The sequence below is a fragment of the Trifolium pratense genome, linkage group LG7 (assembly GCF_020283565.1).
Source record: "Trifolium pratense cultivar HEN17-A07 linkage group LG7, ARS_RC_1.1, whole genome shotgun sequence".
Classification (NCBI taxonomy): domain Eukaryota; kingdom Viridiplantae; phylum Streptophyta; class Magnoliopsida; order Fabales; family Fabaceae; genus Trifolium; species Trifolium pratense.
In genome coordinates, this window is record NC_060065.1 from 11,016,783 (window position 1) to 11,032,302 (window position 15,520).

Consider the following 15,520-nt stretch of genomic DNA (forward strand, 5'->3'; position numbering starts at 1 on the left):
CATACAAAATTTGAATGTGACCTGAATTGTTAAACATTTCCTTAAGTAATAATTATATGTTTAATTAGACAAATAGTAGTAGTTGAATAGTGGTTGAATGATAATCACCAATACTAATGAGAGGCGTTAGCTGGTTTATGAAGCTGATAGAACATCTAATACTTCAAGCTCCACTCTACCTTACTTATTAATGACAATTTTTAATGCTAATTCACTCCAAGCAACACTTAATCTCCTCTCTATAATCTCTAATGTTAAACCATAACTTACAATGAAAACACACCTCAAATCGTACTCTCATTTTCTATAAGCAAAAGTGGGTCTTAGTTCAATCTTGATTCTTGCCTTTAAAGATTTAATTTTTCTTGCTTCTTAAGATAAGATAGTCCACAGATCTGAGGAAAGAGTAGTTGCCCCCCCTACAGCACTACACATTGTTTAATTTATTTATAATTAATTTATAATAACTACTAGTATAATAAAATACTATGCTCCATTTATAATAATAATGATAATAATAACAAAAAACACATAACTTGCATATGCTGACTTTGACAAATTATGGGCGTCAGGTTTTTAGTGGCATTAGGTGATTATTAGTTGATTGTTTTTTTGTTTTATGATTTTATCCCTATGGTAATTTGCATTTGGTTGTGCATGCGTCACAATTCAGTCACACAATCAGCAGTAAATCAATAACCGATGGATAAAAATCGACCAGTCAAAATCCCAATTTTTTTTAAAAAAATATAAAATTCACCGATCATTGACGTGTCTTAGAGTACTGTTTAATTTGCTAAAAATAAAAGATTCAACAGTAATTTTAGTCGAACTATATTTGATTTTTTTTGAAACATATTATATTTGATTTTAAAACTGTTTTTATATTAAACAAATTAAAGGTAGGAGATTGGACAAAAACTGAAATTCTTATTCTTTCACTAAATGATAAGACAACTTTTTATTTCTTGCACCAATTGTCTAAAATAATACCAAAACTAATTTTTATCTACTAATCGAAGCTAAATAATCAAAACATTGAATTCAAATAATTAATGAATTCCTTCTAAAACAGATTGTTCTGGAGAACCCGAGTTCAATTATCGATACAAAACAATTTTTAATCAGATTTTATTTATCTCAAGACCAAACTTGAATTAGCAGAACGCCTTTACCTAATAACCAAAGGATTAATAAAATAAAAAGAAAACCTAAATGCACAACTCCATGACTCGGTAGTCAACATATATAGTCCAAGTTTTCTTAAAAAAATAAATAAAAATAGTATAGTCCAAGTCTTGGTAATTTCTTCTTCGGTAAATGGTAGTACTACTCTACTAGTAGTACTAAAAATTGTTGGATTGAGATTTTTATTTTTGGTACAATGGAAAATTAGGGTATTTCATATTTATTGGTTAAGTGCGATTATACCAGCATTAATGCATCAGATACCATCTGAACTTCACAGTTAAACGTGTTTATGCGAGAGTAGTAATAGGATGGGCGACCTCATGTAAAGTTCTTGTGTTGCACTGTTTAAAAATAAAAAAAATTAATTTATTGGTTTGAGTTTGATGTTTAACAATTAAAAACAACATTATCAAAATTATCTATCTTCTATAATGAGGAAAATACAAAAGTATAAATACAAAAATAGCACTTTTTTTAAGTACATAATTTTTTCTAGCTTTGTGTAAACATATTTTTGTGTGTTTAGGATTCTCTTTTACTCTTCACTTTTGTCAGTCCTTGGGTTCTGAGTATTTTCTTTTGGTGTGGGGTTGAATTTATTGCCATTCTCAAACTAGTGCCATTCTCAAAAATCACTTCTTTCTTCAACCCATTTTCCCATTATCTTCATCTCTTCAAATTCCAATTCTTTCTTCTCGATCCATGGATTCTTCCACCTAAAAATTTCATCTTTTGTCTCTCTGCAAGGTATCTTGTAAAAAAACATGTTTTTTTGTTTTCTTTGGAATACAAAAAAAAAACATGTTTTTTCTTCCTTTTTCCCCTCTTTTTTCTGTTCTGAAAATGAATAAGTTTTTGATTTAATGCTCCATTTGTGAAATGATTCAGTTCAACTCTCATTATTATCAAAGGGAAAATCTTTCTTAGGAAATTTAACTTAGAGATCTAGCATTTTCATTCCATTATTATTTAAGATATCTTAAGAAGCTTCTTTATTAAGTACTTATTACATATTACTTTATTTTTAATTCTAGATCAGTAGGGTCTTGAGTTGTTTTGAGTATTTTTTAATAGCTGATTTGCTTTTAAGGTCTGTTTAATTAAGCATTAAGTTATGTTAGTAAAATAGCTTAAGTTAATGTTTAAACAAGGATTATTGTGAATTGTAAGTGTGGATTTTTTGTTTCTTTTGCATTCAGGTGACTACATTTACTGGAAACAACAATTAACTGGGTGTTGGAACTGGGAATGAAACTGAAACCTTTCAAGTTTTGACAATTAATGCACTTTAGGTGGGATTGATTTTCTTGAACAATGTCTAGAGTTACTAAGTGGAAGATTGAGAAAACAAAAGTAAAGGTGGTTTTTCGTCTCCAATTCCATGCTACACATGTAAGTTTTCCATATTATATTATACAATTTTTCCTTCATTTTTTGGTTTGCTAATTTAGATTTTCAATTAGACAATGGATTTAATTTTTTTGGTTGTTTGAAAAGGGAAAAATCTAATCGTTGTAACTTGATTTGAACTAGAGAACTTCAATCTGTTACTCAAACATGACTAGTGTGCACTACTCAATTGGTCAAAGTTGGCATTTAAATTTACTGTTGTCAGAATTTATTCGAAGTTCGGTGTGCCTGTTAGTATGTCAATGTGATTGTTGACTCTTTAATTTGTGTTCCTAATCTGTTTGCTAATATTCATGTGTTTGAGTGAATGATCAATTGTATATTTTGTCGTATGGTCCTTTCAAATTAGTTTAGCCTAACTCAAACATAGTACTCACTCCGTCCCAATTTGATTGACACAATTGACTGTTGTGCACTATTCACACATGTTGCTTTGACCTTATTTTTCTACTAATAAACAAAAATAAATATTAACATATGAGATGTTGTTTGATTCGTCTCGATGAGTATTTTCAAAATATCAAATTTTTATATTTTTTACTATTATACAATTAAAAATATTAATCGTCAAAGTTATGCATCGGCATAAGTGAAACAGTCAACTGTGTCAATCAAATTGGGACGGAGGGAGTATGTATGATGTTTTGATTTATCTTGTGTTTCAACCGGTTTGTAAACTTCTTTCCCTTTGGTATATTATCTGATTATTAATTTCTATATAAGATTTTCAATTTTTATATTAGATTGGCTACTGATTAAACATAAGAGGGCCAAGCAACCTATGACCCATGACCCATTTAAAATATTTGCACCAAAAGAAAATCTAAACAAGAGAAGCAGAGGGTCAAGCAACATGTTTAAATGTAAAATGACAAACTTTTCAATGGCTGTGGTCCCAAAACAATAAACAGAAGGGCTTAGATTTTTTTTTTTCTTTTTGGTTTTTTAACCCTCTGGTTCCCAGGGAAGGGGGTCTGGTAATCCAGAGTTCGGCCACGAGGTAAGTAAAGCCGGACCAAGAATTGTTCCCACCAGAAATTGAACTCGGGTTCTCCCGAACAATTTGTCCTAGGGGAGCTCATTAACCACCTTGATTTGAAATAAAATGTTATGATTTGCTAGTTGTCGTATCAATTATATTTAATTAACATTAATTGTAATTGATTCTATTTCTATTATAAATACTAAAAAGGCGACACAAACCATTACACATAATTTCAATTTCATAGTATCAAATTTTAACTCTCTGTGTCTTTAACTGAAATCAGTGGCTCTTAATAAGAGAAATAATCTATATTATCATGTGATGGCTCGGGATTCCATGTTTGACACTGGTTCTAAACTTGTATGTTAAGACCAAAATGATTTTCTGTAAGACTTCTAGGTTTATACAAACATGAAAAAAAGGTTTAAAATTCTTGACCAAATTTAGCATCCTGAAGCAGTTATTAGGTTCAACTTTCTCCTGACTTACTGAAAAGTTAATCAAGCTAGAGAATATAGATGGCATCCGAAGTCCCTTAATTCAAGTATCCAGCTCTTGATCTACTAAGCTCGTTTGAAACTCATTGTATTGGTTATTTAAAAAATTTCCTACCTATGTCATGATTATGTGCAATTCTAAAATGTCATCTTGAGAATTTAACATGTACAAACTTACTTCAAGTTCAATATTTGGTACCATGGCCCATAATATGGTCTGTACTCAACATTAGACTTATTATCCCTTTTCTCGGTGAGATCTTCGAGAGAATTTTTATTTAGCAGTCACCGTGATTAGTTAGTTTCTTTTTAGAAGCCAATATTAATTAAATCAAGGCGATGGATTGCAGAAATATAACTTTGTTGAGTGTTCATGACATTAGGTCTTTATGGCGGATGTATTATTATTACTGTCATTTACATAGCTGTTGATCTATTTGTTTATCCTATTACTGACGGTAACTTTTGTTTTTGAACGGTTTAGATTCCACAATCTGGATGGGATAAACTATTTATTTCTTTCATCCCTGCTGACTCTGGGAAGGTTACATCAAAAACAACCAAAGCGAATGTGAGAAATGGAACTTGCAAGTGGTCAGATCCAATTTATGAAACTACAAGATTGCTCCAAGACATTAAAACAAGACAATTTGACGAGAAAGTTTACAAACTTGTTGTTGGGATGGTAACATTCTTTTACGACTTTTAAATGTGTATATTCTATTCTATTCTGTCATAGCATTTATAGAAGTTTCACATGTTAAAGCAGAATACCAGCTCAACGAAACCAATCACATTGCTTACAACTTTATGCAAAATCCTCCATTATATTGCTTATATTCATGATGCATATTGAATAAGCTTATTTTTGGGTCTTTTACATTATCTATACTCTCAGATCTTGATTATATTCTCTAGAAGTGAGCCGCAATAATCAGTGATACTTTTTTTATGTATTTAAGACTAAAATCTAATTAATAGTGTAATGAACAACTTATAATATTTGTAAAATTTAAGTTTAATAACAACTTTTTTGTTGCTTGCCACCATTACAAATGCCTAAAAATTGTATATGTTTTCAAATAGGAGAGATTCTTGTGGCTATTAGTCTTGAGAGAGTTTAGAACTTTTCTAACTTTATTTTCCCCTAACCACTTCAGGGCTCTTCACGATCTAGCATCCTTGGTGAGGCCAACATAGACCTGGCAGATTTTGTTGATGCATTGAAGCCTACAGCTATTGCTTTGCCTCTTAACGGAAGTGAGCCTGGAGTCACACTACATGTGAGGATCTCTGAACTTCATATTCTCTGAAGTGATTTTCTTGTGTTTATCCATTATTCCACTTATTCGAATTTGTTTCTGTTACTTGATGCATTTCTGTTTCCTTGTCATTAATATATCATGCGTGCATATTTGTTAAGAGTTCTTTAGCTGCTTAAGATATAATCGGTATCAAATTTAATTTTCGTTTTCTTCTCATTGTCCGAAGCCAGGTCGCAGTGCAGCTTCTCACTTCCAAAACCGGTTTCAGGTACCATATTGTGAACTATGACATTTAAGAATATGCTTTAGCTTGACACACTATACTTATTTAAGTTATTATTGCTTTTAGAGAATTTGAACAGCAGAGGGAACTCAGGGAGAAGGGTCTACAGACAACCTCTGACCAAGGTAGTCATGATGAATCTGCTGATAGCAAAGACTCATCTCCAGACCAGAATGTCAATAATCACATTAATAAGGTTTCTTACCTTCTTTTCTTACATGTATACTCTATATATGATATGTCTTTTTGCACATTATCTGCTAAAATCATACATATATGTTGTTTAAATTTCATTTTCATCTCTGATTCACCTTTATTTATTTCATGAAATTAGGTTAATTCAAGACTGAAATTGAAAAGGGAATCAAAATATCTCCCTCGTACTTCTTCGCTCGAAGGAGAATCAAGGTTAAATGACGAGTATGCTGACTCAGCTGGTGGACTTGACGGCTCTTCTACGACTTCTGAAAGTGTATATACTGAAAAGCATGATATCTGCAGCATAGACTATTCAGCTGCAAATAATTTGGCTGCTGCTTCCGAAGACTGTAGCAGTAGCAGTCTTATGGGAAATCTAGAAGCAGCCGAGTCATCTATTCTTGATCTAAAACTGAAGGTGAACAGTTTGCAAAGTCATTCTGATGAAATAGGTGTTGAAACAAAACTTTTTTCTGAGCAAATTGCTACTGAGATATCATCAGGAGAAGCGCTAGCAAAAGAGGTCGCTGTACTAAAATCAGAATGTTCAAAGTTTAAAGATGAATTTGAGCAGCTTAAAAGTTCTAAGTTAAGCTTAGCATTTGCTTGCAATGAGCCAACTGAGACAGATAGGGATAGATTATTCCATAACTTACAGCTTAAATGGCATAAAGGGCTTTTGCTCATGGAAGATAAGTTAAGAGATATTCAGAAGGTATCAATGGGATTTCCTGAAAGGGATTTTAGGTTCTTTAACTTGGAGTTGGAAAGAGCGGTTGAGATATTGCAGGATCTTAAACATGAATCTGGAGATCCAATTCCAGGGACTAAAGTTGCCAATGGAAGAGAGACCAAGAAAATGGATTTACAAATGGGTGATCAACTTTTAACAGATATTGGGTCTGATGTAGCTTTATTTCAACCTGAAAGCATGACTCGTTATCTTACCGTACCTGGCCTTGTGTCTCACGAGTTTGATTCTGTAGATCCCACCCTTGCTATGAAGGAGAAAATTTTCGAACTTCTAAGGGAGCTAGACGAGTCCAAAACTGAAAGGGAGGGCTTTGTGCGAAAAATGGACCAGATGGAGTGCTACTATGAAGCTCTTATTCAGGAACTTGAGCAGAATCAGAGGCAGATGATGGCCGAGTTGCAGAACCTCAGGAATGAACATTCTACTTGTCTGTATGCAATTTCTGCTGGTAAGACTGAGATGGAGAAAATGCACCAAAGTATGAATGAGCAGATAATGAAATTTTCTGAAGATAAGCGCATTTTGGAATCTCTCAACAGTGAGTTTGAAAGAAGGACTATTTCTGCAGAAGCAGCCCTTAAAAGAGCTAGATTGAACTATTCTATTGCTGTCGGTCAATTGCAAAAAGATCTCGAACTTCTTTCTTGCCAGGTTCTTTCTATGCATGAGACAAATGAGAATCTCATAAGCCAGACCCTTTCCGATTCTTCACTTTCAAACACTGATGGTTTCCCGGAGCCAGTGAATTATACTAAAAAATCGGCAGGTCATGCTTCTAATCAATTGCTACGTCAAAATCACAGTTCTTCCTTTCAAAGACAACATTTGGGTGAAGACGTTTTACTAAGCGAATTGAAAAGATCACTTCAATTGCAAGAGGGGTTATACAGACAAGTTGAAGAAGAAATCGGCCAAATGCATTTTGTAAATATATACTCAGATGTGTTTTCTAAGGCTCTGCAAGAGACATTACTTGAAGCCAGCCTTAACATTCAGGACATGAAAGATGAAAATTTTCAACTCTCTAGGCAGATGGCGCTTAAAAATCAATCCAACGAGTTACTGGTGCTGAGATTGCAGAATGCTACGAATGATATCCACTCATTACAGGAGTACAAGGAGATTTGCATAGCAAAAAGCAATGATCTTACTCAACAGAATCAAAGGTTAGAGGATAGTTTAAAAGTTCTTTCTCATGAGAACAATCTTCTTACTCATAAAATTAATGAGTTGGAAGTCCTTCTGACAGATTACAGAAGCTATAAAAGCAAATTTGTTGCGTGCAGTGCAGAAAACTCAGAGTTGAAGGACTTACTGAAAAAAGAGAGCCTAGAAAATGACAATCTTCATGATGAGATATCTATTTTGAAGGAAGAGTTAAAATCTTTCAGAACTAACTTTGATGAACTGGATTCCATGAAGAATGATCTGCAAAATAAAGTCGTCTTTTTATCTAATAAGTTGCAGCAATTGGTGGCATCATATGATGATAGATGCACTGAACTTTCTCTTTGTAGTAGTTCTGCTTGTTTGGATTCAGAATGTGAAGACTTAGAAGGTCTGTTACTGCGACTAGAAGAACAACAACGCAATGCATTTGATAGGATCCTGATACTCATTGAAGAGAAGAAAAATTTGGCGAGGGAAAAACATATGGTTCAAGTATCTTTAAGCACCGCAGAATCAGACGCTCTAGTCATGAAACAGAAGTTTGAGTGTGATTTACAGAAGATGGTAAGTGACATAAGTGTGTCTGGTATCCAGTTGCAGAAACTTGAATCAAATCTTGAGGTGTTTGTTGACAGGATCAGTGCTGGTCTTAAATCTGAAGATATATACTCTCAGCAGCACAATGAATTGTTTTCCAGTCTTGATCATTTGGAAGCTGAACTTCAGCAACTTAATTCAAGAAATCAAGATCTTACTCAAGAAATTATAAAGCTAGGTACTCTATCTAGTGACCTTGAAATGTGTAAGCTGACCTTAGCAACAATTACAGAGGAGAAGAAAGCTTTGGAGTTGTCTTTACAGGATAAAACAGAAGAATCTGCCAATATTTCATCGGAGATTAACTTTTTGAAAAACAGTTTGTGCTCTCTGCACAACGAGAAGAAAGCTTTGGAGTTGTCTTTACAGGACAAAACAGAAGAATATGCCAAGACTTCATCTGAGATTAAATTTTTGAAAAACAACTTGTCTTCACTGCACAATGAGAAGAAAGCTTTGGAGTTGTCTTTACAGGACAAAACAGAAGAATCTGCTAAGACTGCATCGGAGATTAATCTTGTGAAAAACAACTTGTCTTCACTGCACAATGAGAAGAAGGCTTTGGAGTTGTCTTTACAGGATAAAACAGAAGAATCAGCCAAGATTTCATCTGAGATTAATTTTTTGAAAAACAACATGTCCTCTCTGAACAATGAGTTGCATGATGAAAAAGTCTTCAGAGAAAAATTGGAGAAAAAAGTTGCTGATCTTACCACAGAATTGAATGAAAAGCAACACCACCTGCAGGATTCTGATATGAACAGACAAGAACTGGTCCATCTCAAGCAAGTGGTCAAAGACTTGGAATTTGAGAAATCAAAATTCTCAGATCTTCTACAGATATCTGAGAAACGTCTTGAAGATGCTTTAAAGGAATCTTCTTCTATTAGTTGTCTGGAAAGTCACTTATCTGAAATGCATGAATTTTCAACAGCCACGGATGTTGTTACGATCTTTACCAGAGCTCAGTTCGAAGGTCATGTAGAGGAACTTACTGAGAAACTTCATTCTGCTTGCAGACAAGTGGATGTGCTTTGTGATAAGAATCTTGATTTGGAATCTGAATTGAATCATTGTCTTTGTAGAGAATTGAATTGCATGGAAGAAAATATAACATTGTCGACGAGTCTTGACTACCTAAAGTCTGAGTTAGCGGTTTATACTGCTCAGTGTAGAGCACTAATTGATCAAAATAGTGTAACAATATCAGAGCTTAAGGAACACAAGAGCAAGACAGAAAATGTCAGCAACTCTTCTTACTTATGTGACAGTGAGTGTCAGCTTGAGGTTGTAAGGCTGGAGCAATTGCTGGAAAATGTTAGTAGAGATGGGGAAGGACTGGTTTTATCAAATGTAGAAGCTGAAGTCAAATGTATAGTTCTCCAAGGAAAATTGAATGAACTAGAAACTGCAATTACTTCATTGAAACAATCAGATAATGAGCTGATAAGGTTGCAGAACCAATGTAACGAGCTTACCAGGAGGCTTTCTGAACAGGTTCTTAAGACAGAGGAGTTCAAGAATTTGTCTATTCATTTGAAGGAACTGAAAGACAAAGCTGAAACTGAGTGCCTTAATACCCGTGACAAAAGAGGACATGAAGGACCACCGACCGCTATGCAAGAGTCATTGAGAATTGCATTTATCAAGGAACAATATGAAACTAAGTTGCAAGAACTGAAACAGCAACTGTCTTTGTCGAAAAAGCATAGTGAGGAAATGCTGTGGAAACTACAAAGTGCGAGTGAAGAAACTGAGAGTAGAAAAAAGTCCGAAGCTTCTCAAATAAAAATAAATGAAGAGCTGGGAATGAAGATCTTGGAATTGGAGGCAGAGTTACAGGCTGTAATTTCTGACAAACGCAATTTGTTAAATGCTTATGACCTGTTAAAGGCTGAAAAGGAGTGTTCCGTGATATCACTTGAATGCTGTAAGCAAGAAAAACAAGAGCTCGAAGCTTCTCTTCTGAAATGCAGCGAGGAAAAGTCCAAAATTGAATCAGAGCTTACCTTGGTGAAGGAATCAATTGAGACTTTGAAATCTAATGTGAATGTTCTGAATGAGGGCAATGGCACACTGTCTTCATTAAATCCTCAAGAAAAATCAACCCCTGCTGCACCAGACAGTGCAAATTCAATCCCCAATATACAACCAGAGGTAACTGACTGATTTTTTAAATATCAATTATGATCGAAATCAGCTGTTTTCTAGGTTGATTATATTTTATCACTTCTTAAAACATGCACTACGAAATATGCCGAGAAAAAAGGCGAATCTGTGATAAGTTATCTTTTGTTAGGCTAATGTTAATAAACTAGTAGTTATGTTAGTTTTTAGGGCTTGAACTTTAGACCTCCTAAGTCCTAATTAGAGCTTTTTCATCAACTCATCATCTTGGGACATGTGATAAAGTTTTGGAACCGGTTATCATTTTTTTTTGTCTCTATTTCCCATTTGTTCTCAAACCTAGCCTTACTTCGAGGAAACATTTATGTACATTCTCATAGTGCAATATCAAAAGCATGTCTTCCTTCATCAATCTTGATTGGTAACTGGTAAGCCTCAACAATTTATTTGCATAATTTTTCGATAGGATTCTCTTGCATTTAGAGTTACAAATGGATGCCAAACTCAACAAACTGAAGAGGATTTACAACAAAATGAAGAAAAAAAGCATTTGGCTTTAGCTGAAAGTTTGAAATCTAGCATTGATCACTTGAATAAGGAGGTAAATTTTAAGATGTATAAACAAGTTATGTTTCAATATTTGTCCGTTTTCATCTATTCTAGTTTCCATTAAAATTTTCTTTATTTCTCATTTCCCAATTGCTACTGTTATAACTGCGTGTGATGAAAACGTGATCTTTAAGTTTTGTCCTATGTTTGCAGTTGGAAAGGATGAAAAATGATAATATGCTTCCTACAGAAGATGGTCAAAACCACGAGGCGCGTTTTCCTGGTCTGCAAAGAGAACTGACACAGTTACATGAGGTAAATGTTTTTTTGTTGCGTTGATCATATCTTCTTGTAGATTCGTATTAATTATGTTCTTTGCTCAGGCCAATCAAGAGTTAGGAAACATGTTTCCTGTGTTCAATAAATTCTCTGTCAGTGGTAATGCATTAGAAAGAGTGCTTGCTTTGGAAATCGAGCTTGCCGAAACATTGCAAGCCAAGAAGAAGTCAAGCATCCAATTTCAGAGGTACACTCTTCTTTACAAAAGTAATGAGATCTGATAATTTGATAAACACTGTTGCATCTTGGAAACACTTCACCATAGGAGTTATTAGTTAGTTTCATAATTGTTAGTTGGTTATAAATCTATTATTTTGTTTTTGGAAAGATCTGAGTGCGGAATCGTTTCTGATATTGGTTTTGAATCAGAAAGAATGATTTGCATTAACTGAATGAAGGGTGATTACAAAGTATTTATAGAAACAAAGGAGAGTTGGTATAACTAACCAACTGACTAAAACATAATAACATATTTTATGACCAATTAACTAACAATTATGAAACTAACTAACCAGTGTTATTTATTTCTAAGATACATCCTTTTTTTTTTTTTGGTTTATAACCCTCTGGTTCCTAGGGGAAAGAGGCCCTAGTAGTCCAAAGTTCGGTCGCGAGATAAGTAAAGTCTGGCCAAGAAATTGTTCCACCCAGGAATTGAACCCGGGTTCTCCACTTTTTGGAAGATACATCCTTTGATCATAAAAAGCTTCCTCCACTTTAGTTTCACGCTGAAAATTTCCAAATACTAGAATTTGAGTGCAACATGTCGGCCCAACTGTTAGGTTGAGCTCAGAGAATCCCAATTATAATCGGCCCAACATGTTGCAATAAGAATAAATGTAGCACCGTAAAAGAGACAAATATAATCGGTACATTATTATTAAATAATAATAAAACCATAGACATGACAAATGGCTACTCATTGTTTTGAAGTGTTTTTCCCTATACTACTATCAAATATTTACTTGAAGGCAAATTCTATTCTTAATGTTAAATATACATAAGTTTAGCGCTTATTTGTGTTGTGGATAAATGCAATATTCAAAATTTCTGTTGTAGTTGATTTTGTTGTATGCTCGCGTGCATGAGCTTGTAACGAAAATTTGCACCGAGACCATTCAGCCTTCATGTTTGATACATTTTCCTCATTTGTTCCAGCTCTTTTTCGAAGCAACACAGTGACGAAGAAGCAGTGTTCAGGAGTTTCAGGGATATCAATGAGCTGATTAAAGATATGTTAGAACTAAAGACGAGACATTCTTCCATGGAGACAGAACTGAAAGAGATGCATGACCGTTACTCTCAACTAAGTCTTCAGTTTGCAGAAGTTGAAGGCGAGAGACAAAAACTCATAATGACACTTAAGAATACTCGAGCATCATCCAAGAAGGCTCCAAATTCATCGACCTACTTCAGAGACCATTCCTTATCACCGCACTAGGGTGCCATTTTTTAGTTTAGTTTACCCCCTTGCGCAGGCCAATAATCGATGATTGGTTAAAAATTGAGATATTTGTGGCCCCATTATATCTTTCATTTTGTTTATTATATAGATATAGGTATATAGATTATGTTATATAAGGGCCCTCATCAGCTATGTCAAGAGTTATATTTTTGCAAGGGTTGGTAATGTTATCATTTCATAATTTTCACAAGATGCAGATAATAATTTGTGTAAATAAACTAGTGTTTGTCATCAACTCTTGAGTGTTGTAATTGTTTTTCTGTACAGCGACAAGATCTTACAATAATATTTGTATTTAAAGGTCCATTTCCGTTGTTACACACTAATTGTTTTTCTGGAGTGATAAAAAAAGTCGGGGTTTCGATTCACATCCACTTGTTTGGGTTACTTGCAATGTATATGTATTGTTCATTGCTCTGTGCTGATAATTAACAATGTCGTGTGTTAGAAGTTAGAACAACATAATCCTATGCAAGTCCTTTGATGATGGAAAGGGCAGTTCTAGGTTTTTTGAAGTATTGATTGCATTATAAATGTAGCCTGAACATCCTCTTTTGTTGGTCATTGGCTGAGCTTCATGGAGTGTGTATTCTTTCTGATATTGTTATAAAATACTTGTACTTGGTAGTTGGGAAGTCAGTAGTTATGCACATCTATTGATAATTGGGACATTGATACCTATCCTGAACCCGCTCCGTATATATCTAATTACATTTTACCTCTCTTAAATTATCAACTCTTAAACAAAATATTTATCAAAGGTACTAAAACAGAACTTAACTCTCATTTGGGACGGTTTTGGAGAAACCAGAACTTTATTGGTTTGGGTTTAGGAAAGGCAAAACCCGTCTTCGTCCTGCCCCATTGTATTGCCTAACCGTGATTCCAACATAGCAAAGGTACTAAAACATCTTAACTCTCATTTTTTTCATTGGATTTGTCAAGTTATGTATTTATTGAATTGATGTATTATACATGTCTAATTGTTTTGCTACCATTTCGGTTGAGAATTTGTTTATTCTCCAATTTATTTAAAATGATCAATAAACAACTAATGATATAGTCCTCTTTGTTGAGATGCTAGACTTTGATAATTTGTTGGGTAATTTTGGTTAGTTATTAGAGTTATCATAGAGTTCCCATCTTCTTAATTGCCAATGGCAATGTCACACGCTAAAATTCAATTGAAATTATCAAATCTAATTTGTAAACAAACTTCATCGACTCTACAAACACAAGACTCTTATTTTATTTGAAAATTTGATAGATTATTAGGTTTGTGCCCACCTCCATATAATTTGTTAAAGGGATAAAGTGATATATAAGCATAAACTCTTTTTTGGGAAAACTTTCTTCCCGATTTCTTGGAAAATAGTGGAACTTTCTTCCCGATTTCTTCATGTGTATATCATGAGCAAAATAGTGGAACTTTTTTTTTTTTTTTAGATAATACTTATCTTTACAACGTGACGATGTAATTGGAATGGACCAATTAAAAAAGATAGATTCAAAAAATGTATCTGCTTAGAAGATGAAGAAGTTAATTAATTTGGTTTGTTAGGAGACACTTACTACGATGGACGATCCATTCGGTTTGTTAGGATAATTTTATATTTATTTTATGTTACTTTAGTAGTTTTTAGACACTAATTCATAGCAAGGAATGAAGCTACTTGAAGAAATTCAACACAACTTGCATTGTGCCACGATTAGGAGGTGAAAAAGATGATTGTTTAAACAAATGTTATCTTGTTGAACCAAATAATATACATCAATAAATGAGAGGAACAAAAATATCAGATATTATTAGAGAATAAAAGCAAAAAAATGAAAAACATTTTCGATGTCTCTCACATGAGCAAAACTTTATGTTGGAGAATATGTACTTTTTTAATAACAAAATCAAGTTGGTAGTTCTCCAATATACGATGATCTTCGCAGAAGAATCAGTCGAATTATAAAATCGGAAAAACTTTCATCCCAATTTCTTGGTAAGAAAGACGACGACGGAGAGGATGACCCGCTTATGGAAGAGGGTCACCAAGATAAAGATAAGAAGAAACAATATTTTGGCGTTTGGATTCTTTGATTCGTCTTTTTTGTGATTATTGGTTTCTTAGTAGCAACATTGACAGTTCTTTTTCTTAAGCGTGTAAAAATTTGAGAAGTCGATCTATGGAAATGGATGTTGTTGATTCTATTTCTCGTATGTGGGGGGTTGATTTCTCGATGGATTGTCAGAGTCGTTGTTTGCATTGCTGAATATATAGTTCCCTCGATGGAAAAAGTTCTTCATGTGTATATCATGAGCAAAATAGTGGAACTTTTTTTTTTGGATGATACTTATCTTTACAACGTGGCGATGTCTATTCCACGAGAGAGCTAAAAGAGAGATAACGATTGTATTTGTTCCATATATCACCAAGATTCTAATTGATTTTTTGGCGGGTGTTTTTGTGTGGTTGTTAAAAACTCTAGTGGTTAGAGTTTTAACTTCTAGTGTTTATTCGACCACATATTTAGAAAGGATCAGAGAGTCGTTGTTTGATCAATTTACGATTGAAACACACTCAGGGCCACCTTCAACGGAAATCTCAAAGACTGATGGAAGGTTGATGAATGGAATTGGAATGGACCAATTGAAAAAGATAGATGCAAAAAATGTATCTGCTTGGAAGATGAAGAAGTTA

At 33.8% G+C, this 15,520-nt stretch overlaps 1 protein-coding gene across 1 annotated transcript; it reads left to right on the plus strand.

Annotated features, from left to right (window-relative positions):
- Nucleotides 1-1,671: 1,671 nt before the first annotated feature.
- On the plus strand, nt 1,672-13,136 carry LOC123896940 (coiled-coil domain-containing protein 18). Its single transcript, XM_045947380.1, has 11 exons — nt 1,672-1,938; nt 2,391-2,583; nt 4,568-4,768; nt 5,244-5,366; nt 5,579-5,616; nt 5,698-5,827; nt 5,966-10,507; nt 10,944-11,078; nt 11,240-11,341; nt 11,410-11,552; nt 12,524-13,136. The coding sequence occupies exons 2-11, from the start codon at nt 2,506-2,508 to the stop codon at nt 12,804-12,806; spliced, it is 5,775 nt and encodes a 1,924-aa protein (XP_045803336.1). The 5' UTR covers nt 1,672-1,938; nt 2,391-2,505; the 3' UTR covers nt 12,807-13,136.
- The last annotated feature ends 2,384 nt before the right edge of the window (nt 13,137-15,520 follow it).